The sequence below is a fragment of the Tenrec ecaudatus genome, chromosome 1 (genome assembly GCF_050624435.1).
Source record: "Tenrec ecaudatus isolate mTenEca1 chromosome 1, mTenEca1.hap1, whole genome shotgun sequence".
NCBI classification, from domain to species: domain Eukaryota; kingdom Metazoa; phylum Chordata; class Mammalia; order Afrosoricida; family Tenrecidae; genus Tenrec; species Tenrec ecaudatus.
In genome coordinates this window covers 133492486-133518100 of record NC_134530.1, presented here as the reverse complement: position 1 = coordinate 133518100, position 25615 = coordinate 133492486, and the positions used below count along the sequence as shown (strand labels likewise).

Here is a 25615-nt window from a genome sequence, read left to right as displayed (position 1 = left end):
ATTATCTCTGCAGGTCTATCTGGATAAGATAGGCTGGATAAACAATGTGGAGAAGAAAACAATGGGACCAACAGTGGGGGGGGGGGCGTGGAAGAGTGGGAGGTAGGGGAAGGGAGGAGGTGTTGGCCAACCCAGGGACAAGGGAACAAGGAGTGGTTCAAAACCAGTGGCAGGGAGGGGATGGGAGGACTGGTAGGGAGTGACCAAGGGCAATGTAACCGAGAGGAATTACTGAAACCAGAATGAAGGCTGAACATGGTAGTGGGACAGGAGGAAAGCATAAGGAAATAGAGGAAAGAAGTAGGAGGCCTAAATATAGACATGTACATATGTAAATATATTTATGATTATGGGGGAAATAGACCTATGTGCATATATTTATAGGTTCAGTAGTAGGGTAGCAGGTGGACATTGGGCCTCCTCACGTGAACTCCCTCAATACAATAGCACCTTGTTCAACTAAATGGTCATCCGTGATACTCACCTTCCCGACATGATCGCTGAACACAAATATGTGCATAAGCAAACATGGTGAAGAAAACTGATGGTGCCCGGCTATCAAAAGATATAGCATCTGAGGTCTTAAAGGTCTGAAAACAAACTAGCAACCATCTAGCTTGGAAGCAACAAAGTCCACAGAGAAGAAGCACACAAGCCTGTGTGATCACGAGGTGTTGAAGAGATCAAGTAGCAGACACCAAAGAACAAAAACCATCCTTGTGTGATCACCTTCCCCATATAAACACTGAAGACGAATGTGTGCATAAGTAAGTGTGGTGAAGAAGGCTAATGGTGCCCCGCTATCGAGAGATATAGCACCTGGGGTCTTAAAGGCTTGAAAGTAAACAAGTGGCCATCTAGCCCAGAAGCAACAAAGCCCACATGGAAGCAGCACACCAGCAAGTGTGATCACGAAGGGTCTAGGGGACCAAGTATCAAGTACCAAAGGAGGGGAGGGAATCAGATCATCATAAATGAGGGGAGCGCGTGATGGGGGTCCAATGCCCATCTGTAAACAACTGGACATTCCTTGCAGAGGGGTAGTGGGGAGGAGATGAGTTGCTCAGGGTGCAGTGCAGCATTGATGAAACTCAACCTTCCTCTAGTTCTTAAATGTTTCCTGCCCCCAATAACATGATTCCAATTCTACCTTGCAAACCTGGTTAAACCAGAGGATGCACAGCGGTTCAGATGGGAACTGGAAACACAGGGAATCCAGGACAGATGAACCCTTTAGGACCAGTGGAGAGAGTGGCGACACCGGGAGGGAAGAGGGAAGGTGGAGTAGAAAGGGGGAACTGACTACAAGGATCTACATATAACCTCCTCCCTGGGGGATGGGCAACAGAAAAGTGGGTGAAGGGAAATGCCAGACAGTGCAAGATATGGTAAAGTAATAATTTATAAATTATCAAGGGTTCATGGGGGAGGGAGGAGTGGGGAGGGAAGCAGGGTGGGGAAGGAAAATGAGGAGCTGACTCCAGGAGCCCAAGCGGAGAGCGAGAGTCTTGAGAATGATGGGGGCAATGACTATATAAGTGTGCTTCACACAACTGATGTATGTGTGGATTGTGATGAGTTGTATGAGCCCCAGTAAAATGATTTTTAAAAACGCAAATCCTATGATTGAGTTTAAAGAAACAAAACTATAAATACAATAATAACCCTGTATACATTTCTTCCCTGCAGACACCATCACTATCAATAGTTTGGAGTTCATTACTCTTGCCATTTTTATTCAGGTATATATTTTCCTGTACAATGTAGCAGTATTATTTTCCATATTTCATGAAAGTGGATCATGTTATATGTAGTCTTCTGTAGCTTGTTTCTGTTGGTCAACGTGGCACTTTTTAGACCCATTCCCATTACTGCATGTGCTGTTTCAACTGTGAAGTTGTATTTCACCAGATAAATATTCTAAAATTGGTTCATTTTATCATGATTATTCCATTATCATGATAATAGAACTTCTGTTATAAAAATATTATAGAGAATATTATTGTGCATGTCTTCTGATTGAGTATAATCAGAACATAAATAGGAACACTGCTATACACACTGAAGGATATTAACCTATAAAACATAAAGAATACTAACATAACAAAGTAAAACATTCAGTAAAAAGAAAGTTAAAATTTTGTGGATTGATAGGTGTATTGACAAATGAACATATTTTAAAAGTGGCCAAAATAAAGCCTAAGATAATATTGTACACATTGACTACAATAATATAAAGCTATATCTGTTATTATAGATAAGATTAAGCCAAAACCATAACCAACTTGGTCAGGCAAGAGTATGGAATATAAATTTGTGAACAGTTAGAGGAATGGATGAGCATATCATCTGACAGCTAAGTAAGTTGATAATTAAAAGTTCAGCTAATTCATAACCGATATAAAAACCCAACCTTTGATAATTCATAAGATCATGCTATGCTAATTCATAACTGATATGAAAACCCTGAACCTTTGATAAATACATAAGATCATGCTATGCTAATTCATAACCAATATAAAAAACTTGAACTTTTGATTAATTCATAAGATCATGCTATGCTTTAGTTCATGATATGTAACTGTTGGAAAGGAAATAAAAGACACACAGCTGGAAAAAAGTCAAGTAATAATAAACACATATCTCAGGGACATATTTATAATTAAGTAAGACAATTTGGGGAGCAGTGAATTCATCTACTTGGCTATAATAGTCGGGTGATACAGGGATCGGAAGGCAGGTGAGGAAGGATTATGAAGAGCTATAATATAAGGTAAAACTATCATCCTGTTTAAGTTATATTTGTGTATGTATGTATGCAATATATGCACATATAGATACTATATAAATGAAAACCAATACATGCATAAATTATCCTGGGTACAAAAGAAATACACACTCATGTTATACAAGTTAGGAAAAAATAGACTGGATTAATATATTACGCCATACCTCATAAAATGTTAACACTGAGAATATGCTTATCTAGGTTTTGTTTAATGCATTAAAAATAAGGTAACCAGAAATATCAATTTTTTCCTTTAACTACCTCCATATGTATGTTGTTAAAATAAATGATATATTATAATAACTAACTATAATATAGTACCATTTAATATAATAACCTAACTACACTAACAATTTTTAATTTGTATAACTACAATAATAATTTTCAGTTTTAATTACCAGGGATGTACATTTGTGGTACTTCCTTGCTGTAAAATGAAGTCTTGGGATTCCTGAAAGCAGTTCTGGACACAGCCACAACAGACTGATGGATACTAGGTGAGTGTCTGGTTATCGCCACTATGTCTTCATCAACCTGATCCACATACACCTGAAGAACATAAGGCAAAACAGGTGAGGATGGGAACTTTAAAGGCCCTGAAACTGAACCTGAAGAAACTCAAGTTTCTTGCCTGAATAAAACCCTTGGCTCCAAGCTCTTGGTGCAGTGTATTGATAGCACGCCTGGCTGCAATAATTCCACTCTGGAAATTAACTTCACCTGCACTGGATGGCGATGCTCCGGGGTTCCACTTAGTGTAAAATCGCTCTTCAGAAACCACTGAAATCTGGACAAAGTTAAAACCCAGACACATATCATTTTTAACTCACAAGGAGAGTTTTTGATAAAAATGCTCGATGTTGTTGGCATCATGGATTGTAAAAAACAAGGCATAAACAAACCTGATGAGGTACTAATTCATCATAGCCCCTAGTGCTCCCACTAGCACAACACGCCATAGACACAACTGTGGAACTTGGAAGAGCATCATACGCTGATCTATGCTAAAAAACAACAACAAGAAAGCATTACTTTCTAGCAAATGCAAAGTGATCCTACAGCGTAATGAAATAAAAGAATGACTACATAACTATATCCTAGAAGCGACAATGTCTTAAAATAAATAAGTAAACATTCTAAAAACTCTTGAATCACAATCATTTGTATATCGAAGAACTATGTGAGTCGTATTGCGCCTAAGCATTAGAGAACTAAATAACAAAACGTTTAGCAACATATTGATGAGAACCAGATAGATGCTTACCACAACAGGGCACTCGTTGTCGTGTGTAACGTCCATAAACAGAGCATGTGCAATCGCTGGCATTAAAGGCCTCAAGCACGGCTGGACAAAGGATCCCACGGGTTCTCCTCCATACCGATAAACCAACCTGCCCTCCTCATGACTATCATATGCACTCATTGCCTCTGCAAAGTGCGAACAATATTTAACAATGACCATTACTGATACCCAAGGAGAGATGAGATTTCTTATTGTGACTGATTTTAAAATAAAGACCATGTAAACATTATTTTGAAAACTACAACATCTGTGTTAAACATTTAAGCATATTTCCATCTGTTTAAATAAGAACAAGAACAGAAATGTTTCGTTATATCTAAGATGGCTTATAACAGGTAAAAGGCAGCACATCTTTTTAGGACAGCGGCTCTACAAAACCAAAGGAAACTATCCAAGGGTAACATCAGATATCTAGTTGGGAGATGAAAAACAGAAATATATGATCGAGGGGAAAAAAGGTTTCACTTGTGAGTCATCAGTTCATTTCACTGATCATTAAAGTATCTCATCCCAAAGTAGAAAATTTCATTTACAACCTTAAATAATTTAGGATAGAGTATTTGAAAGAATACTAATGGTGTTAAAATAATCATTAAACATTATAAACAACACTACCAAATACCCTTTATTCTTTTTAAACAAAAGTTATAATTTTAGAGCAAAAACACTTCAACAAGCCTACCTCTTATTAAGGAACTAATGCCCAGTCTAGTAACAAAGATATTGTCCAGGTCTTCGCTTCCTGTGAACAGTTCGGCTACTACATATAAATTGGGTTGCAATTTCCTAGCAGCGTCCAACATGTACTGCAAAAAGCACAGTCACAGATGTAGCAGAAAGAGAAAACCAAGATCAGGTGGGGAAAAGGCAGGACTGGGCATGGATTTGATACGGGAAAATAATCATGTAGTATAATAGAAATCCGCAACGAATTTCCAAAATTTTTAATTGTGCATATGTAGGAAACATCAAACAGAACAACACACACAGTCAACAAGAAAATTGATGAAGAGAAAAAAACAGTTACAGGGAAGATTAGATTTAGCAAAGAGAAAGGTACAAAAGGAGAGGGGGGAAAGAAGAAAAATGTTAGTGTCACATTAAAAAAACAAATCGAAACAACTTTGCCAGGCTTTCCTCATTATTGATTGTTTGTTTTTAATACTTTTACTCAGACTGCTCATTTTCAGGCAGTTGACTAAATCACTATTGATGAAGTTGCTGCTGGGGAAGCATTTAGCTGTTACAATGATTAGGCCTGATAGCTCTGACTGAAGCCAGTATTTCCTAGATTGTGATACACCTTAAAACTACAATGGTACTGACTATCCAACAGAGATGAGAAAATATTGACAATAAAAAATCAGCTCAATTCAAAGGATGAGTATAATAGCTAAATTCTATCAGCTAGCAAGTAAAATCATTGGTAATTAAAAAAAAGTAAGCTAGTTTGAAATTCTGCATTACCGTAATATCACAATCATCTTATTCGCTATTTTTTTGCTGTTGTTAAAGCAAACAAAAACCCCAGTGCTATCAAGTTAATTCCACTCATCAAGGCAGGGTAAAAAGACAAACAAGAAAACCGGACACTCTTTGGGTGGTAAACAAAGCATTTACCTGTGCTCTACCCCTTAGTGAATGTTCACAAAAGTCCTCCACATCAAAGACACCTCTCACCACAGAATGCCAACATAACTGTATACTATAAATATTGCTTCAACATTATAGAAATACATATTTTCTGATAAGCACACATTTCCAAGGAACACAAAAGTTGTCAACAGGAAGCTGTTAGAAACTTATAAACTAGATAAAAGTTGTACCTGTGTATTTACAGAGCTGTATTAGATAGCTGTATTTACAGAGCTGTATTAGATAGAAAATAAGGCTTTAAATGTTGGCATGCTCAAAAGCTACTATTAAAAAGCCCACAAGAATATATAGCCCATATTTACTTATATATTTTTAAACAATTAATTAAAAATAGGCTCAATGAGGCTGGCTAAATTAGCTTCAATATGCCTTAATGCTAGATTTATATAATCACTATAATGTGTGATATGGGACTCAACTTCACTGTTCCTAATAAAATATGGAAATTTATCTAAACATAGTAAGAAAAATTAACATTTTATATATCAATAAGTAAATAAACTCACTGCTCTAGAGTCAATTCTGACTCATGGTGGCCCTGCAGGTAAATAAACCCAAACCAAACACTGCCACCAAGTCAAAGCTGACTCATAGCAACCGTGTGTGGGTTTCTGAGACTGAACTGTCCATGGGAGGAGAAAGCCCAGTCTTTCTCCCGTGGATCTGCTGGTGGGGTTGAATCACGCAGCTCGCAGCCCTTCTCGAAACCACCACACCACCAGGGCTCCTTACAGGTGAATAGTTGTGATGTATTATCATCAGACATAATATAAGTTACTTTCCTGAATTTAAATTAAAACATTATCTTACTAAACATTTTATCATCCACTATTCCATACAGCTGCATGAAAAGATTCCATTAGATTTATGGAAAAGAGGCTAAACTCTATACTCACACCAATTAACCAAATTAAGGCTTGAAGTGCATCCAATAAGCAAAATGAAATACCTATTTGCACACTTAAAGGAATTCTCAGAAAGAGACCTGAGTTTCTTTAGTAAGATGAGTTGTTTTTCTGTACCTCCGCCACATGAAGAGGAGTCGAGTGGCAGTTATCAAGACGTACTCCTTGGAAATAGGTTGCAGTGATTTCAGTGTATTTTTTCATGTGTGCCCAAAGATACGGACAGTCCTCTGGTTTATTCCCATAGCGTAATTTAACACTATCTCCCCAGCAAATAAGTTCTCTTCTTAGATACACATTTGAATCTGTTGAGAGAAACTTGCTTTCAAATGGTTCAAGAAATAAAATGGAAAACAATTACTTCCAGAAAACACGATCATTTTAAAATGAGATGGATTATTTCTATCACAATCTACATATTGGAAAATTATATCTATGGCATGGTATGGGGGTACAGTTTAAACAATTAACATTAGCTTAAGCTTCATATCTATTTGCTCCAAATTTCTGCTAACAGATTCTTTTAAAGTGTGTGTTCAATTTCAAAAGTATAAGTTGCTTTTAAAAGAAAGATAGGGAAATATTACGGGTCCGTTAAGAAGCATAGTTCTCAACATCAATGGGTACATGAAGGGTGAAAATGTTCCAAAGTTGACTGTGGTGACGACAGCTCAAGAAGATTATTTAACAAAAGAAAACTACAGTTCTACTCCAAACATTTAAAACTTGATCCCTGCCTCTAGCCATTTTCCACCCTGGCATGGAATCCCTGGCACAGAGCACGGCAGCTTTATCGCTGAGCATGACTAGAAGGAGATACTCAAGCTTAACTGCAGTTGAGTCCACATCAAGTCACAGTGACCCTACAAGAAGGGGAAGTACTGCCACTGTGGGTTTCTGAGACGGTAACTGTTTACAGGAGTAGAAAGCCCTGTCTTTCTCCCGAGGAGAGGCTGATGGTTTCGAACCAAGGACCTTGAGGATCACAGCCCAAGGAATAATCACTACACTACCAACATATTTAAATCCAGTGCATACTGCCCACCACTAAAGGAGACTCCTACTTCTCAAATGTTGAATAATAAGTATAGTGATGATATCGCTGCTAAATGCTTCTTGACAACTAAATAGCTGCAGAAAAACCAAGCGCTGAAGGTAAGGAAGGGGAAACCTGAAAGCAATTTGTTTCTCATGCAGCTGCCATTTAAATGCCTCCCACTGTTCTGGTCAATGGTAAAAATGCCACGTTTCTTAAGGCAAAAGAATGTTAGTCTAGTCGTTTTAAAACTCTTAAATTTCCAATATAATTTTTTTTGCCAATATAAAATCTTATGTAGAGCACCATACACAAACTTGATACAGAAACTCTATCTGTTGAAAGGAAAGACAGGGAAAGGAGAGAGATGTGTGTGTGTGTGTGTGTGTGTGTGTGTGTGTATGTGTGTGTGTGTGTAAGGAGAATCAATGAAACAGCTTCTATGAGTACCGTGAGCTTTCCATGAACTCTTACTTCCCATATACACAGAAGTTACAAAGATGACATACCTGGTTCAGCAAAATTTCGAAGAGGATCATCTCCCATGACCCATCCATTATATGCCATCAGAAAACAAGCTCTGTCTGGGAGGTGAATCATAGATTCTTCTGCAGACAGGGTCATGTCTTCAAATGGAAAAGTAAAGTAGCTACAGAAATACATTAGATATTAGACCTGCGTATACAAATTCCTTGGGGAGCTTTTGAATGTGCAATATCAAAATGATAACGGATCCAGCTAACATTTTTTAACATTTTAAATTAGAAAACAAAAAACCTAATTACTAGGAAAATCCCTGAGGAACATCCCTGAGGATGTTATCAGCTACTCTCTAGTTGTCCTCTCTATGCCCCACATAGCTTTTACAGTCAGGCACTAAATGCTTGCTCAATTTGATTAAGATTGAATTTATTAGTAGTATGCAAGAAATATTCATGTGAATAATAATTATAAACTGGTTCACACTAGTTATAATGTCTCTGGTTAAAGATATGCTTCACAAAATTATTCAATATTAATCCTAGTTCATAAATAAAAATGTTTATTTCAATTTAAGAAATACACTGAAGTTGTACATTAAAAGAAATATTTAGGTAACTCTGAAATGTTAAACACAGTTTTCAACTATCAATGGAAAAACAAAAATAGAATACCTGGTAACTAAAGGATGTTTCCTAGTGACAGGTCCTAGTTTAGGCCCATGGCCAGCCAGTCGTTCATAAAACACATTTCCCAAAAGGCAGTTAACAGCCTAGAAAACATTAACCTATGTTACTTCAACACAGGACAAGCACCAACATTGAAACTCAAAGAAAAGCAGCAGTTTAAAGTAAGTAAAACCTGCTCCTGATGGTAGTTCATGAGTTGAAGCTTCTCTGAATTTAATTCCTCAATTCGCTTACTGAACCAATTACAGCATTCATCAATTGCAGCTGGTCCTTTGCTAGCATGGGAAGCAAAAGACAAACTCGTTACATTATGGTTTACAAATTCGACATTTAAAAATACTCAAATGTGGGTCAAAGCAACTAATCATTCATCCGAATTTTAGTGATGGCTTAAGAAGTGATCCATTATAAAAGTGTTCACATGCTTAAATAGAAACATGTTCTAGCATGCACACACACACGCACACAGAGGTCATCTGTAGAAGTATTATGACTAATTACTTTAGTTCATTTCCATGAAGAGTTTTAATAAATAGTGTGAAACTTAAGTTATGAAAGTTCCTAAGTGGAATTAATATTTATTTCACAGGAAAAACATGAAACCTACTCCTGTGGTATGAAAGTCGCTAGTGCAGTGTTCATATCTACAGTACAGCCAAGTCGTCGATATTCAGGATCTTGGATTATCTTTAGATGTTCCATTGGATCAGACTTTGTTATTTTCCTATTTTCTGAAAGAAGGAAAAAATGATATATCTTAAATGCAAATACCCACACAGGTTTTTACATGTTACTGGTTTCAGAATTTCTCGTTTACATTTTTCATAGGAAAAAAGCAGAACGAAGCCACTGTGGAGCTCATTCAGACTGGGTTGCACATTGGGATGCTCACCCCAAAGGCAGTAGTTTGACATCAGCTGCAGCCCAGAGGGAGGACGGGCTTTCTGCCCTGTGGAGACCGCGGTCTGGGAAACCCACAGGGCGGCGCTACTCTCTCCTGTGGGGTTGTATGGGGTGGAATCAATGTGACAGCATTGAGCTTTTTACATTTTTGAGCTTGTCAGTCTTCACAGGAGCTGACAGCTTCCTCTTCTCCTGTGGGAGCCGCTGGTGAGCTTGAACTGCCAACCTTTGGGTAGCAGTCCAAAGCTTACCTGACTGCATCAGCAAGACACACACCTATTTTAAAAACATCCTGTTTATCTTTCTCTCTATCTGACACACATATACATGTGAAAACATATACATAGAAAATCACATCATAGAGGAAACATACAGATACCAATCAGTTTAGCCCCAGCTCACAGATGACACTTATTTTTTTTAAGCACTGTGGTTGAACCCCTCAGGTGAGAAGGCACTCGAAATATGAGCGAGGTCGTGGTGCCTTCTCACAGCAGACTCCACAATAATGACAGGGTTGGAGTAAAGCCTCGGGGACCTCTATTTGCTGACAGGGCATGACAAGAGGAGGAGGAGACAGCGCAGAAAATCAGAGAAGAATCGGAACTTGGGACATATGGAGTATGAATGCAGGAAAATTGGAAGTTGTGGAAAAGGAAATGGAATGCAGGAAAATTGACCTGCTAGGCCACTGGTTCTCGACCTTCCTCATGCCGCGACCCTTTAATAGAGATCCTCATGTTGTGGTGACCCCCCCAACCACCAAATTATTTTCTTTGCTACTTCATAACTGTAATTTTGCTACTGTTTGGAATCGGGCGACCCCTGTGAAAGGGTTGTTCGACCCCCAAAGGGGTTGCAGCCCACAGGTTGAGAACCGCTGTGCGAGGCATTAGTGAACAGAAGTGGACAGCGATTGGTCATTTTGAATCAGAAAATCATATGGTTTGCTATACCAAGAATGACACATTCCAGGGGAATGGCATAACACTCACTGTCAAAAAGGATATGTCAAGATCTAGCTTGAAGTACAATGCTGTCTGTGAAAGGATAATGTCTACCTGAATACAAGGAAACCCGATCGATACAACTATCATTCAAATGGATGCACCAACCACGAAAGCAAGAAAAACCTTACCAATGTCTTCAGTCTGAAGTTGACCAAACATGCAGTCAAGATGCACTATTGGCGATTGATGTGCAATAATTTCAAACCAAGAGGAAGGGACGGTAGTTGGAAAATAAGGTTTCCATGCGAGAAATAAAGCCAAAGACTGGATGATACCATTTTGTAACATCAATGACTTCATCACAAATACCTTTCTCAGTAACATAAAAGGCGACTACACACATGGGCTTCTCCAGATAGAGCACACAGACATCAAATGAACCACATCTGTGGGAAGACACACTGGAGAAGCTCAATATCAGCAACTCAAACCACGTCAAGGGCTGACTGTGGAACAGATCAACAATGGCTCATATGTAAGTACAGGTTAAAGCTGAAGGAAATTAAAACAAGTCCATGAGAGCCAAATCATGACCTTGAGTCTATCTCGACTGAATTTAAGACCATCTCGAGTGCAGATTTCATGCATTGCACAGTACTGGCAGAAAGCCTGATGAGCCGTGGGATGACATCAAGAGCAGCGTGCATGAAAAGGGCAGCAAAGAAGGAAAAGGCCTATGTGGAAGTCAGAAAAGACCCTGAGACTTGCTCTGAATCGTAGAGCGACATTGCGCGGAGGCACCAAAAGTGAGATGCACTTCCTACGACAATTAATTAAGCCAGGCATCATATGACATGTTTTTCGGGTGCCCTTGCTAACTTGCCAGTGGTTTCATAATCAGAATTCTGTGACATAAAAAATATGTATCATGTAATAGTAATAGAACTAATAACATAACCAAGAAGGGAGGAGAGTAATCCCTTTAATGATAACTTATTAAAGTTCTTAAAATTAATGCGAACATGCAAGCATATACCCATTACCTTGTATAAGAAGTCTTCTAAATTGCTCAACTGCTTTGTAAACATCTACTTGGAAGAACTCCCAGAGTTGAATTTTGGGGAAAATATCCTCCCAAACTATTTTTCGAAGGCACTGAAAAATTTCAATATTTAAAAATAAGTATTTAACATATGTTCTACGAAGTACTAGCTATCGTATTTAAAATAAAGATTCTACATAACATTCACACCCTACATGTAAAGGGCTTCAGAAACTGTTACTGCTTTAGCGTGGGACTCCTCTATACGCACTTACGTTCATCTGTTGATCGTTTTCTATCAAAGCAGGTATGCCTTTTTCTATGTATTTCCCGTCTGCAACATCACAGGATAAATGCCAAAGTGCTCTGTCCAGGACCCAGGCAGGTTTCAAGTGTGGAGAATTCACAAGATTATATGCACATTCTGGATGCTCTTGGATCCATTTACTGTTAGCAGCTGGAAAAAAGTGAAAACATAAAATAAATACTGTAAGCAAACCCACTGATCTTAGTATCTTTCTGATGTTGAAAGGTGAAATGAAGTATAAAGTTCTACTATTTATCAACTAGACACCCCTTTACAGAAGGGTCGCAGGGAGGAGAGGAGCCAGTCAGGGTGCAATGTAGCAATGATGAAACATACAACTTTCTCTAGTTCCTAAATGCTTCCTCCACCCACCCCACCCTCTACCATCATGATCCCAATTCTACCTTGCAAGTCTGGCTAGACCAGAGGATGTACACTGGTACAGATAGGAACTGGAAACACAGGGAATCCAGGGTGGATGATCCCTTCAGGACCAGTGGTGTGAGTGGCAAAGTCGGGAGGGTGGCGGGAAGGTGGGGGAGAAAGGGGGAACCGATTACAAGGATCTGCATATAATCTCCTCCCTGGGGGGATGGACAACAAAAAAGTGGGTGAAGGGAGACATCAGATAGTGTAAGATATAACAAAATAAATGTAATATATAACAAAATAATAATAATAATTCATAAAGTATCAAGGGTTCATAAGGGAGGGGGAAGTGGGAAAGGAGGTGGAAAAATGAGGAGCTGATATCAAGGGCTCAAGTAGAAAGCAAATGTTTTGAGAATGCTGAAGGCAACAAATGTACAAATGTGCTTGACACAATGGATGTATATATGGATTGTGATAAGAGTTGTACGAGCTAATAAAATAAATTTTTAAAAGCCTTCAATATTTTACAATGATATTGCAATAGAAAATATTTTTCCTTTGCTAATATTATCCTACCATGCATTTCATCATATAGCATTACTTTAAAATATTCTGGTTAGACAATGGTGATCAAAAAAAAATTGAATTTCTCTTAGGTACCTTCTTTGTATACCTAATCCTGAAGTGTTAATTAAGATAGGTTGTTCTGATAATATTTCAAGAGCTACACTGAGAAATTGTTTGAAGTATATCTATATCTGTTTCTATTTGTATAGTAAGTTCATAATTACTTCTGCAAAATATTCTAAGTATTTACAACATTAAAGATAACTTGTATTATCATATCTACTCAAGTATAAGCTGAGATTTTTTAGCACATTTTTAGTGGTTTTTGTGGTCAAATTAGGTGCCTCGGCTGATATTTGGGTTGGTTTATACTCAACTAATATGTATGGTAATTTCTTAAATTAACAAAAGTTACACATATTCTGTTTGACTTTTAAATTGGACCTATGACCTCTGAATTCATGATTGGCATGAAAGATTAGTGTACATGAGATTAAAAAAGCTAACAATTATTGTTTCCCAACTACATGCCAAGAACTAGTCTAAGCCCTTAAAGAAGTCCTTGGATGGTGCCCAATAGGTAAGCGCTAGACTACTAGCTGAAAGGTTGGTGGTTTGAACCCACTCAGAGGTACCTTAATGAGCTGTTTCCACAAACAGCGCAGCTTTGAAAATCGAATGGAACAGTTGTTCTATGTAATTTTGAAAATCCTATGGAACACATGGGACCATGTGGGTTGCTGTGAATTGGAATTGACCAATAGTGAACATTAATGTCCAGTCCTACTTATGCGATATTGGCTATAGTATTTTGTCAATTTTTTAACAGATGAGGTACCGAGGCACAATAAAATATGTAACAGTCAAAGTCATTCAAAGCCGATTCCAAACTACAATGCGGCGTACTACCTTCTGGCTCTTGTAGCCATATGCTACCTTTATTACTTCCACCAAACAACCTTCCTTTTCCTGATGGTCTCCGTAAGGGAAAGTGAGGGAAGATGCTGGCTGGATTATGATCAGCTGTGAGTGATTGCTAACAGTGGGTTGTGATGATAAAGTAAGCAACCTTGGACTCGGGAGTGGGGCTTTCACTACCATGAAAAGAAAAGAGCCAGGAGTGGAGCACATCTTTCGGACCCCAATATACCTGCATATTGAGCCTCCTTAATGCGAGAGAGTCAGTTCTGACACCACAGGAATGGCAACGAGCAGCAACAGCAGCAGCTGCACCAGGAACCGGAGCACGAGACTAAGTGGTAGACTTCACAGACTACAAAGCAAGTAAAGCTGAGTGCTTTGGGGCAGGAGGCTGGCTTGTGAAGTGGGGTGTCTGTGGGCACTTATGGAGTTGAGTTTTGCTGAGTCACAGGGGTCAGCTTTCAGGATGAAGCTTACATGGGAGTGGTATGCCCTTTGGGCAACCTTAAAAGAGCGCTCAGACACTGCCTGAACAGGGCAGGCCAGGTCAAAAAGCTAAGGAATAGAGGGCTGTTCTAACCAAACAACTGTTCCCTGAGCAATTCTCACCTGAATTCTAACTGGTTACCCACCCCCAATTTTGAGTATTGTTTAAGAGTTCCATGTGGTCATTGCACTGAATTAAGGGACCCAGGTGAAAGAGCCATGGGCAGGATGGCTGGTGTCAGAACTGCTAGGAAGTTTGGAAGGCAGAGGTACGCCTGACAATCAGCCTTGGGGGCTGGAGATCAAATGTTGCTTCTGTACTATTTCCTAAAAAATCAAAACCAAACTAACAGCCATCTAGTGACTAGTTGATTCTAGTCGATTCCAATTCACAGGGACCCTATAGGACAGAGTAGAAGTGCCCTTTGGGGTTTCTGGGGCTTTAAATCTTTATGGGAGCAGGCAGTCTCATTATTCTCCTGAGGAGGAACTGGTGGGTTCAAACTGAGGACCTTGAGGCTGACAGCTCAATGCACAGCCCACTAAACCATCAAGGCCCACTAAGCCACCAGCACTCCCTTTGGAGCCAGATGTTAACTTAAACAAACGTTTGGTGAACCTGCGATCCTCACCACTTTGCTCTGCTGCTGAGATTATGTGCCCATGCTTCATTCCCTGAAGCACAGCTTGATTACTGCTCGTGAATATTATAAAACAAAAAGATTTTAAGTTTCTGTAAATAGTCTTAAGGGCATAAAGTAAACAGAAACACATTCAAGGGTAATTGCTAAATCATGGTAAGAACAACATGAATCTGTAGTAGTTGAGCCATGACCTGTTTCTTATCCCACCCAACCAGCTAGTCATGTAAGATCTATCCCAGGAGCTCGACTCTGCGCAGGTGTGGCCAAGAAGACAGAAGCTCCCCTCTCCTTAGCTCTTAGCATGGGTCAGGCTTCCTGTACTCCTCATTCCCTTGTTGCAAAAGCTCTACCCAGGTAGGCACACAGAAAATCAAGAGCTCCCTTCCTCCACCTGGTACTCAAAGGCTGGAAGTCTTACCCTAGGTAGGTATGGCCGGTAAAGAATACTAAATTCTAACATCCCTGAGATACCTTGTTCTTAAGGTGGCTACTCACTCCCTCCTGGGAGGGTCAGGCTAAGACATCAGGGACTGTCTCCTCAGCCTCCAGTGGCTCCACATTCAGGTGGCACTTACAGAGGAAATGGTCCCTTACTCCCACTGCGGGTGCTCTAGTGATGCAGCTCACTGGCTAACCAAAAGATTGGTGTTGCAGACTTAAACCAGCTGCTCCATGGGGAAACACACGGCAATTTGCTTCCATAAACACCAGTGTTGAAAAGCCCAAGGGGCAGTTCCATTCACAATAAGTCATAACTTTCCCCTTTTTTGAAGCCTCCTTGTATGTTCATTGTTACAGTAGCATATGGAATAGTTTTACGGCTCTAAAAAACTCTGTGTACCATGTATTTATCCTGCCTCCCTGAACCCCTGATCTTTTTACTGTCTCCATCCCCTAAAAACGAACTCCCTGCCACCAAGTCAATTCCAACTCCATGATCCTATAGGACAGAACAGAACTGCTCTCAGGGTTTCCAAAACTGTGTAACTATTTAATAGGAGTAGAACCTGGTCTTTCTCCCATGGAGTGGCTGGTGGTTTCAAACTGCTGACCTTGTGGTTACAAGTCAAACTCAGAGCCACTATGCCACCAGGGATCCTTTCAGTCTCTCTTGTTTTGTCTTTTCTATAAGGTTATATAGCGGAGATCATATTGTATGTAAACTTTTCAGACAAACTGTCAATTAGAAATATGCATATAAGGTTCTTCAATGTCTTTTTTCCTTGAAGGCTTATTAGTTCATTTTCTTTTATTGCCAATATTCCATGTATGAAGGTACCACAATTTGTCTATTGAAAGGCATCTTTGCTTCAAGTTTTGGCAATTGTGAATAGAGCTTCTATAAACATGTGAAAAGTTGTGTGTGGATAAAAGTTTTTGCCTCATTTGGGCAAATAAGAAACTGCCAAACTTTCTTTGCAAATGACTGAGCCAATTTATATCCTTACCAAGCAGATCCACAAGAGTTTCCACCCACTGCCTGTGATCTTCTTGTACTCGGCGTCATTGCATGTATTTCGTGAATCTCAAGAGTAATTTAAAGATTGGTATCGGACGTATGGGCTAATATCGGACTTATGGACTTGATCTGGGCTGGATATTTCTCAGTACACAATTGCTCTTTTTTTATAAAGCTCCTTCTTACACATGAGTGTCTATGAATTTGTTTCTCTAGTCCACCCAGATGAACACACTTGTTTTAACTTGTAATTCCCTAATGACATATGAAGGATCCCTGGTGTATGAAATTTTGGGCTGCTACCTACAAGGTAGACGGTTCAAACTTCCCAATCTCTCTGAGAGAGAGATGAGGCTATTTGCTTTCATGAAGACTGAGTCTCAGAAACCATGAGTTTCTGTCCTATAGGCTTGATGTGAGTCTGAATCTACTTGGCGGCACTGGGCTTGGTTTTTTGGAATGGCATATACTATTGTTCATTTTTGTATGCTTATCTATATGCTTTCATATGCCATTAATGTGTGTGTATCTGGTAAGTTATCTGTTCAGATATTTTGCCAATTTTTAAAGTGAGATGTTTGCTTTCTTACTGTTGAGTTTTAAAAATCTTCAGTTCAAACCTAGCAGCTGCTCCATGGTATAAAGAGGAGACCAGACCATCTGCTCCCGTAAAGATTGAAAGTCTTAGACACCCTACACCCACCCACTGCCATCGAGTCAATTCTAACTCACAGCAACCCCATAGGACGGGGTAGGACTGCCCCTGAGCATTTCCAAGACTGCACCTTTATGGGAGAAAAAGACCCGACTTTCTCCTGTGGAGAGGCTGATGGTTTTGAACTGCTGACCTTGCAGTTACCCAACATGTAACCACTATACCACTATGGCTCCTCCATAGGGTGACTTTGAAGTGGAATCGATTTGATGGCAGTGGAGTTTGTATATCTTGATGTGTTCTGCAAAGATTTTCACTCTGTAAATCTGTAGCTTGTTTTACATTCAAGTCTACAAGCCCTTTTAAGCAAATGTTTTTTAAAAGCCTATGTTCTATGTCTAGATTCTTTTTCTTTTAAAGCATGTACCTTCCCAGTGGTTCTAGCACGATTTTTGGAGACCATCCTTTCTTCGCTGGATGCCTTTGCTCCTTTGTCAAAGATCAGGTGACTGTATGTGCATGGGCTCTCTACTTTCACCAGCAGTACACTATCTTCATTTCTGTAGCTCACTAAGTCTGGAAGTCAATGAACTTTGTTCTTCAATAGTGTGTTTGATAGTCTAGGTCTTCTGACTCATATAAACTTTAGAATCAGGTTTTAATAGTTACACAAAAAATTGCTGATATTTTCATTGGGATCACATTGAATCTATAAAACAAGATGTAGAAAGCAGACATCTTTCTCATTTATATCTTGATTCATTTTATCAGAATTTTATCGTTTTCTTCATACATCTATGTATCATATGCATGTATCAAATACATACCTAGGCATTCCTCTTTTGTGGGACCAATGCAAATGGGATCGTATCATATCATATTCCAGTGACTCACTGCCACGTATAGAAAATCAGTTACTTAAAAAAATTAATCCTATATCCTGAGACCTTGCTATGCTAATTTATTAGTTTCCGGATAGTTTTGTTTATTCTTAGAAATTTTGTACATAAGAAATCATGTCTGTGAGCAAAGACAATTTTATTTTTCCCTTCTTAATCTAAATGCTGAATAGGTGATGAGAGAGGGTTTTCTTGCCTTGTTCTTGATAATAGAGGAAAAGCCATCTAGCTTTTCATCATTGAGCATGCTTTCAGTGGTAGTTTTTGGTACATGTTCTTTATCCAGTTGAAGACATTTCCCTCTACACCTAGTATTTTTAGAATTTTTATCATAAAGGTGGTTGAATTTTATGCAGTTCTTTTTGTGCACCTATAGATATGGTTTACTTCTCCGTTGGTCTATGTGATGATTACATTAATCAAATGATCACATGATTTGAATGCTGAACCAGTCTTGCTTACTTAGAATCACCCTCCTTTGATCGTGATGTATACTTGTGCTGGATTTGACTTACTAATATTTTTGTTGAATTAAAGAAATGAGCTTTGTGTTGGCCTTGACGTTGCAAATCATAGTGTACTTCCTGTTAACCAGATTTGCATGTAAAAATTATGAGCCAGGGAGAGGTGGCTAATAGAATGATGACATGAGGGGTTCACAAAGCCACCCCCAGTAAAATAACTACAACTGTTGAAAACAACAACTCATTTAAGTAACTAGAAATTGTCAACTGATCTTTAACAAAGAAGCAAAGACAATCCAGTAAAGAAACAGCAGTATATTTAACAAATCCTGCTGGGACCACTGAAGATCCGCAATTTACATGCAAAGCAAGTCCATAAATCTAGACACAGGTCTTAGCAGCACAAAATCAGTAGTGACATAGCTGAACTGAATCGCACCATCGATCACCTGGATCTGACATTCATCCGAGAACAGCAAATAGATATTCATCTAAAGTGCAGAATGTTCTCCAAGATAGACCACATTCAGGAATATAAAACACAACTTAAAAAGAAATTAAACAGATATTGCACAAAGTATATTATCAAATCACAATGGAATTCAACTAGAAATTAGTAAGACAAGACCACCACCCCCCAAACAGCTTCTACCTTAGGAATTTTTGTAAAGAAAGTTAAATACAAAGTAAGTTGAAGAAATGGAATAGGAAAAATTAGAGCAGAAATTATTGAAATTTCATGCAGGAAACAGCAGTGAATATCTTCTTTCCCAAATTTCTGCCCTACCTCTAGAAGGTCCACTTAATTTTTTTTATCCCTTTCTGAAGTATATGTGCTAAATCTTTCAAGACTGGCTACTGTAACACCTGTCTCATCCACATCTCTTGGAACGCACAGGCTTAAATCTACGTCATTTGCCATCACAGAATCTTCGATCTCATCACTCCTGTTCCCTGGGTGTAATGGGTATCATCTGCTTCTTCATCATCATTACCAACCAGTTCAGGAGAAAATTCAATCACTAGGGCTTTCCCTGCTTTGAAGTCTGCTTCTCTTCTTTCTATATCTTGCTCAAATCTATCAATCTTTTCTTGTCTTGTCCATTTTTTCCCATGCAAGAAAAGATTCTAGAGTGATGTTGGTAACATTTGGACCGAGGGCAGACCCTTCTCTTTCAATGAGATCTTCTAATGAAACGTCATCTTTCTTTTACACTTTTTTTTCAGAATAAATCCAGGAGGAGGTACATGATGCGATTACACACATATCACCTGCTTCAGGGCACACCCCACACTCACCACACTGGTTATTTCCTATAATCTCAAGGAAATACTTGCACACTAGTTGAATTTTTGTTTTTTTTCTTTTCTGCCTTACCATGCTTCTTGTTCACCACTTCTTCCAGTTTTTTCTCATTTCAGTCATTCATGCTATCTTTTCGAATTCTGCATCTCTTGCATCAATGTAAACACTTGGCTGTTCACATTTTCTCTCCAGAGTCCAGTCATGAGAGAACTTACACTCCTCGCCTTTAGTGGCCTGCCCTTGCTTGAAGAATGCACACGCCACAGATGTGCAAGTTTGAATAGTTGATTTAGCTCCTGCGAGTCTTTCTTCTTGTCATCTCCATGTCTTTTCAGCTAGTCAGTGTGCTACCTGACGTGGATGCGGTTGACCAAATTTAACTTGATGAGTGACAGTGTTGATGAACTTCTGTTGCTTTGTTCCTTTCTTATTCTTCAGACCCAAAGTTTGTCTTTGACAATCCTCTTTCCTCTGCTCTGTATTGCTGCTGCCCCTGGCCTGTGCCTGTTTCTTGGGGGCACTGCGGAGACAGGTGGCACAGCACCGCTGGACACTGTCAGGGGCGCTGGGCCCACAGCAGGAGAAGTAGGAAGACCTGGGCTCTGTCACTGCCGCGCCATGCGGAAGAGCCAATCCTTGTTCTTTACACATGTAATTCAGTGAGTCTCAAGTGTTTCTACATTGCAGCCCACACAGAAGACACGATCTGTGACCTTCACGAGGTGAAGATGAAGACTGTTCATGACAGGATGCTGCCGCAGGACAGGCTGGCCCCACTGCCCTGAAGGGTGAGAGGAGCAATTGGGTCCCTGAGGTGGTAACCCATTTTATAGAATAGCTTGTTGGCAAGGCACCTCTCACTTAGTACTGCTCACTTTAAAAATAAAAAGTGATCAATATGTAAATGATGCTTAAGCATCATTTGTGCTTTCAAAATTTATGATTTATAAATGGCAAGGAATAAAATAAGCTTAGATTAACAAGGACAGTTAATAGAGTTCATACCAGTATGATTGTAGACAACATCAGTAATACAAAGTACATTCCATTCCTTTTTGAATTTTTCCACTAGCTGTCCAACATCATCCCAGGTATATCTTTTATTCGGTCTTGAAAAGTCAGGATTTAATTCTAACTGATCAGATAGAGAGTAGCATGATCGAGACAGACCAAGAGTCTGCAGGGGGGTGAAATGGAGCATGTTGTAACCTGAAAAGAAAAGAAAAAACAAGGACCACTGTAAGAAAAAAATGAAGTAAAACATACATTTATGCTTTCTTAAATGATCCTTAGGCAGTGAGACAAGCATAGTCCAGGCAAAGGAGTCCAAGTTCAAATCCAGCTGGACCACAATGACTTAAAAAAAGTCGACATAAATCTTTCAGGCGATCAGCATCCTTCAATAAGTGGTAGGAATAAGAAAATAGATGTGAAAATGTCACAATGCTTAGTTTGTATTACATGTCAAATTCACATTTGTTGAATTTACATATAGAAACTATATCCTATGCAAATATATTAACATGCCTTTCCTGCTTTTGAATATTTCACACTACTTGACTCCTGTTTTGCAGTTATGTGAGTCAATTTTCATTCCTCTCTTCTCACTAGAATATACTCAACTCAAAAGAAGGAATTCAGTACTCTTAACTAGAGAATGAGTCACATGAGTCACGGTCTACATGGCCATGATGAGCCCTGGTGACACCGTCTAATAATCACTGGACCGCTACCTGCAAGGCAGACATTCAAACCTGCTGCTCCGCGTGACAAAATGGAACTTATTTGCTCCCAAATGATTTACAGCCCAGAAACCCTATACAGTGTGGCTATGAGTTGGAATAAACTCAGAGGCATTGTTTGTTTGTTGTTTTTGGTTATACATGGTAATTAACACATACCTGCTAAATGAAGTGTTGGCTGAATTTAAATGACATATAATAGATTTTCCAACACATTTTAGTAGTTTACTAATTTTTATGTTTCAAAGTCAAGTCTTAGAGAAAACTTTGATCTATTTTATCATGGAGTTCCTTAGTTGTACCACATAGTCTGTCATTTTTGAAGGCTAAAAAGGTCAAGTATCAGCAATTTCCTTTGGTTCAATCTATACATATTGCTAAATGTTCTATGAAGGAAAATTAGAGGACCAAAGTCTTTCAGATCAATATTACAGAGGAAAATTACACTTATTTTTATAAAGGAAGAAACTTGTATTACCTGATTCTTTAGCAACCCTAAGTCTGCTTTCCCATTCATCAAAGGGTCCCAAACACTTGGCTAAAAATGTCTGTAGAGTCACACAGTCCAAAGGCAATATGTGACTATCTGCACCGACACGTAAAACAGGGTCCACAACTATATAACCTCCACCACTCTTCTCATTTCTAAGGAGAAACAAAGTTTTTCAGTTAATGATGGGGGTGGAGTTTTGGGGGTGGATTTCTTATCCAGCAGTCTGAGTCTAATGGAACAACTGATTGTCCCATTAAAAATATACATTTATTTCTAATCATGTTAAATCATTTAATTTATTTTTTATCTCTTTTTTCCCTAATTAAAAAAATAATTTCATTGGGGGCTCTTACAGCTCTTATCACAATCCACACATACATTCATTGTGTCAAGCACATTTGTACATATGTTGCCTTCATCCTTTTCAGAACATTTTCTTTCTACTTGAGCCCTTGGTATTAGCTGCTCAGTTTTTCCTCCCTTGCCCACCCTCTAAGTCATTTTTATTTATTTATTTTTTTACCAAAGTCATTTTTAATAGGTTGTAACAAAACCTTTGCTCTTCCCAATCTATACTTAATTACTTAATATAATATACGCAATATAAACAATGTTCATTTGAAAAAAAAATGCTTGAAGTCTAGCGGAAATAACAAAGAGGGCACTGAAATAAATAGCATACAATTGGTTTGCAACAACAGACTGTTGTTACTTAAAAATACTTACATTAATGCTCTGACTCTGTAGTATGCCCTATAATTATCTCCTAGGACATTTGATAAAGTATCGACTGACACGGAAGGATCATATTCTATTTGCATGTCAAGTTAGTGCCGCAGATACTGCATGGACATGGTTCATCCAGTAATTCTTTATACATTAGGTAAAAAACTTCATGTTTTAGAATAGAGAAACTTTATTATTTTTTTAATATGTAGAAGTTCTGACTTACCCTTGGAGGAAGTAATACTGAAATGATCCAGACTGTTGAAGAATAAGCTTACAGTATTTATCAGAATCGTCTTCTTTTTCTGTTGGATTTTCCCATTCTAGGGAGCGGAATTTTTCTCGATTGAATGTTTCTCCAGGAAAAGGGTAATTTGTATATACAGTAACTGCTTTTCCTTGTAAAGTTGGGCCTAATCGGAATTGTAGTTCAAATCCTAAATGAAAACATGTTTTAATAACATTATTATAGAGGAATTTTTAAAAATCATTTTATTGGGGGCTTATACAACTCTTATCACAATCCATACATACATCCATTGTGTCAAGCACATTTGTGCATTTGTTGCCCTCATCATTCTCAAAACATTTGCTTTCTACTTGAGCCCTTGGTATCAGTTCCTCCGTTTTCCCCCTCCCTCCCACTACCCCATTCTCATGAACCCTTGATAATTTATAAATTATTATTGTTTTGTCATATCTTACACTGTCTGACATCTCCCTTCACCCACTATTTTGTTGTCCATCCCCCGGGAGGAGGTTATATGTAGATCATTGTAATCCGTTCCCCCTTTCTACCCCACCTTCCTTCCACCCTCCCAGAATCACCACTCTCACTACTGGTCCTGAAGGGATCATCTGTCCTGGATTCCCTGTGTTTCCAGTTCCTATCTGTACCAGTGTACATTCTCTGGTCTAGCCAGATTTGGAAAGTAGAATTGGGATCATGATAGTGGGGGGGTGGGGGGAGGGGTGTCGGAAGCATTTAAGAACTAGAGGAAAGTTGTATGTTTCTTCGTTGCTACACTGCACCCTGACTGGCTTGTCTGACTGGCTTGTCTCCTCCCCGTGACCCTTCTGTAAGGGGATGTCCAGTTGCCTACAGATGGGGTTTTGGGTCCCAAATCTGCACTCCCCCTCCTTCACATTGATATGATATTTTGTTCTTTGGTGCCTGATAACTGCTCCCTTCGACACCTGGTGATCACACAGGCTGGTGTGCTTCTTCCATGTGGGCTTTATTGCTTCTGAGCCAGATGGCCGCTTGTTTACCTTCAAACTTTTAAGACCCCAGACGCTGTATCTTTTGATAGTCGGGCACCATCAGCTTTCTTAACCACATTTGCTATCATGTAGGAATTTTAACTTATTTTCAAAACTTTAAAATACTTTTTTAACTACTTAAAATAAAACCAAACATCTAATACTGCTCTTAGAAGTATTTTGTATTCAGATTTAGCAGAAATTTCTGTTTTGAAAAGCAGTGAACATCATAGACTGTTCTGACTGCAACTTTCCTCTTGAAATCAGTTTTCCACATACTCCCTAACTCAGAAGTAGGCAATGTCTGCCCTGCGGGTCCTGTAAGGACCCCAACATCATTAATACCAACAAACATCACAGGCTTCACCAAAGACCAGTAGTCCAGCCATCACATTGTTATTGTTAGGAGGTGAGTTAATTTCATACTTGATCATATGTAACAGGTTGATAATTTAAAGTTGACAATTTTATATGACCCACAAATGATGTACAAATACTCAAATAGTCCTTGTCAGAAAAAAGGATTCCCCACCCCTGCCCTAACAGATTGCAAGGAGATGAGACCAAGGATCTTTTCAGTGTTTTTCAAATTGTAACTGAGAAAGTGATTTTCTTTGGGTTGTCAGAAGAATTCTGACACATTTGTCCTAAAACACAGAGGAAGCTAGTCTGCAGTAACATAAATCAACCTCTAGAGAGACACAGAATTCATATTTTGTAATGAAAGTCCTAGAGGCATTTTAACATTTGATTCCAGATGTCCCTGATACTCAAATCCAGTAGTATGTTGATATATATTAAACAAATGGCTGGGGTCCTCATTCATAGTGCTTACTGTTTCTTGGTATAAACAATCTTACCATGGCCAATCTCAAGATACCAAAGTAATACCACTGAGTACAGAATTGGGAAGAGATGTGCACAAAAAACTTTAAAAAATATTATAGGCAGCTCCAGCACATTTTACCAACATCCCTACCTTTTATAGTTGTTATTCAAGCCTTTCTTCGAATTCTAAGAACAATACAATCCCATTATTGCCTAAGTAAGGTTATTTGTATTAACATATATATGAGATTTGTATATTGTGTCACCAGTATTTTTCATGAAGAAAAAACATAGTTATACTTTTTTGTTGTTAAAGAAGCCTACTGTATATAGTTACACAGCCCATAACAACAAATGAAATCAACACTGTCCCATTAAATCCTCCATAAATGCGGTTCTCTTCCCCTGCTCCCGGTCCCCACCCCTTACCTCTCTCCTCAATGTCCTATTACTCTCCTCTTCCTGTCCTTGTCCCTGACCCCAACTCCTTATAGTCATCAAAGTCTTGTCTTCCGTTGTATTAACCACAATTCCTTGTTTTTCCTTATGATAATGACATTATTAGATATTTATCTTTGTAGGATAGTAAGACAGACTAAGTTTGCTAAGCAATAATGATCTCTAGTTTTGTTCATGTCTTGTGCTGTTTAAGAGAGTTGTCCTTGCATTTTATTGATGCATAATATTCCATTGTGAGACTGTACCAGTTTGTGTATCCATTCCTCTATAAT

At 38.7% G+C, this 25615-nt stretch overlaps 1 protein-coding gene and 1 pseudogene across 3 annotated transcripts in view; both read right to left on the bottom strand.

Annotated features, from left to right (window-relative positions):
• Positions 1-25615, bottom strand: part of AGL (amylo-alpha-1,6-glucosidase and 4-alpha-glucanotransferase) — an 81603-nt gene that overhangs the window by 35115 nt on the left and 20873 nt on the right. For all 3 annotated transcript variants that reach the window (XM_075558752.1, XM_075558769.1, XM_075558761.1), the window contains exons 3-17: positions 23020-23230; positions 22053-22219; positions 20838-21041; positions 12028-12209; positions 11754-11865; positions 9465-9588; positions 9030-9132; positions 8843-8940; positions 8198-8337; positions 6770-6957; positions 4774-4897; positions 4053-4216; positions 3691-3792; positions 3420-3575; positions 3187-3337 (exon numbers count right to left, since the gene is read on the bottom strand). In XM_075558752.1, coding sequence (XP_075414867.1) covers positions 3187-3337; positions 3420-3575; positions 3691-3792; positions 4053-4216; positions 4774-4897; positions 6770-6957; positions 8198-8337; positions 8843-8940; positions 9030-9132; positions 9465-9588; positions 11754-11865; positions 12028-12209; positions 20838-21041; positions 22053-22219; positions 23020-23230 — 2226 coding nt within the window. The remainder of the gene's footprint in view (positions 1-3186; positions 3338-3419; positions 3576-3690; positions 3793-4052; positions 4217-4773; positions 4898-6769; positions 6958-8197; positions 8338-8842; positions 8941-9029; positions 9133-9464; positions 9589-11753; positions 11866-12027; positions 12210-20837; positions 21042-22052; positions 22220-23019; positions 23231-25615) is intronic.
• Positions 19264-20483, bottom strand: LOC142429179 (zinc finger CCCH domain-containing protein 15 pseudogene; annotated as a pseudogene).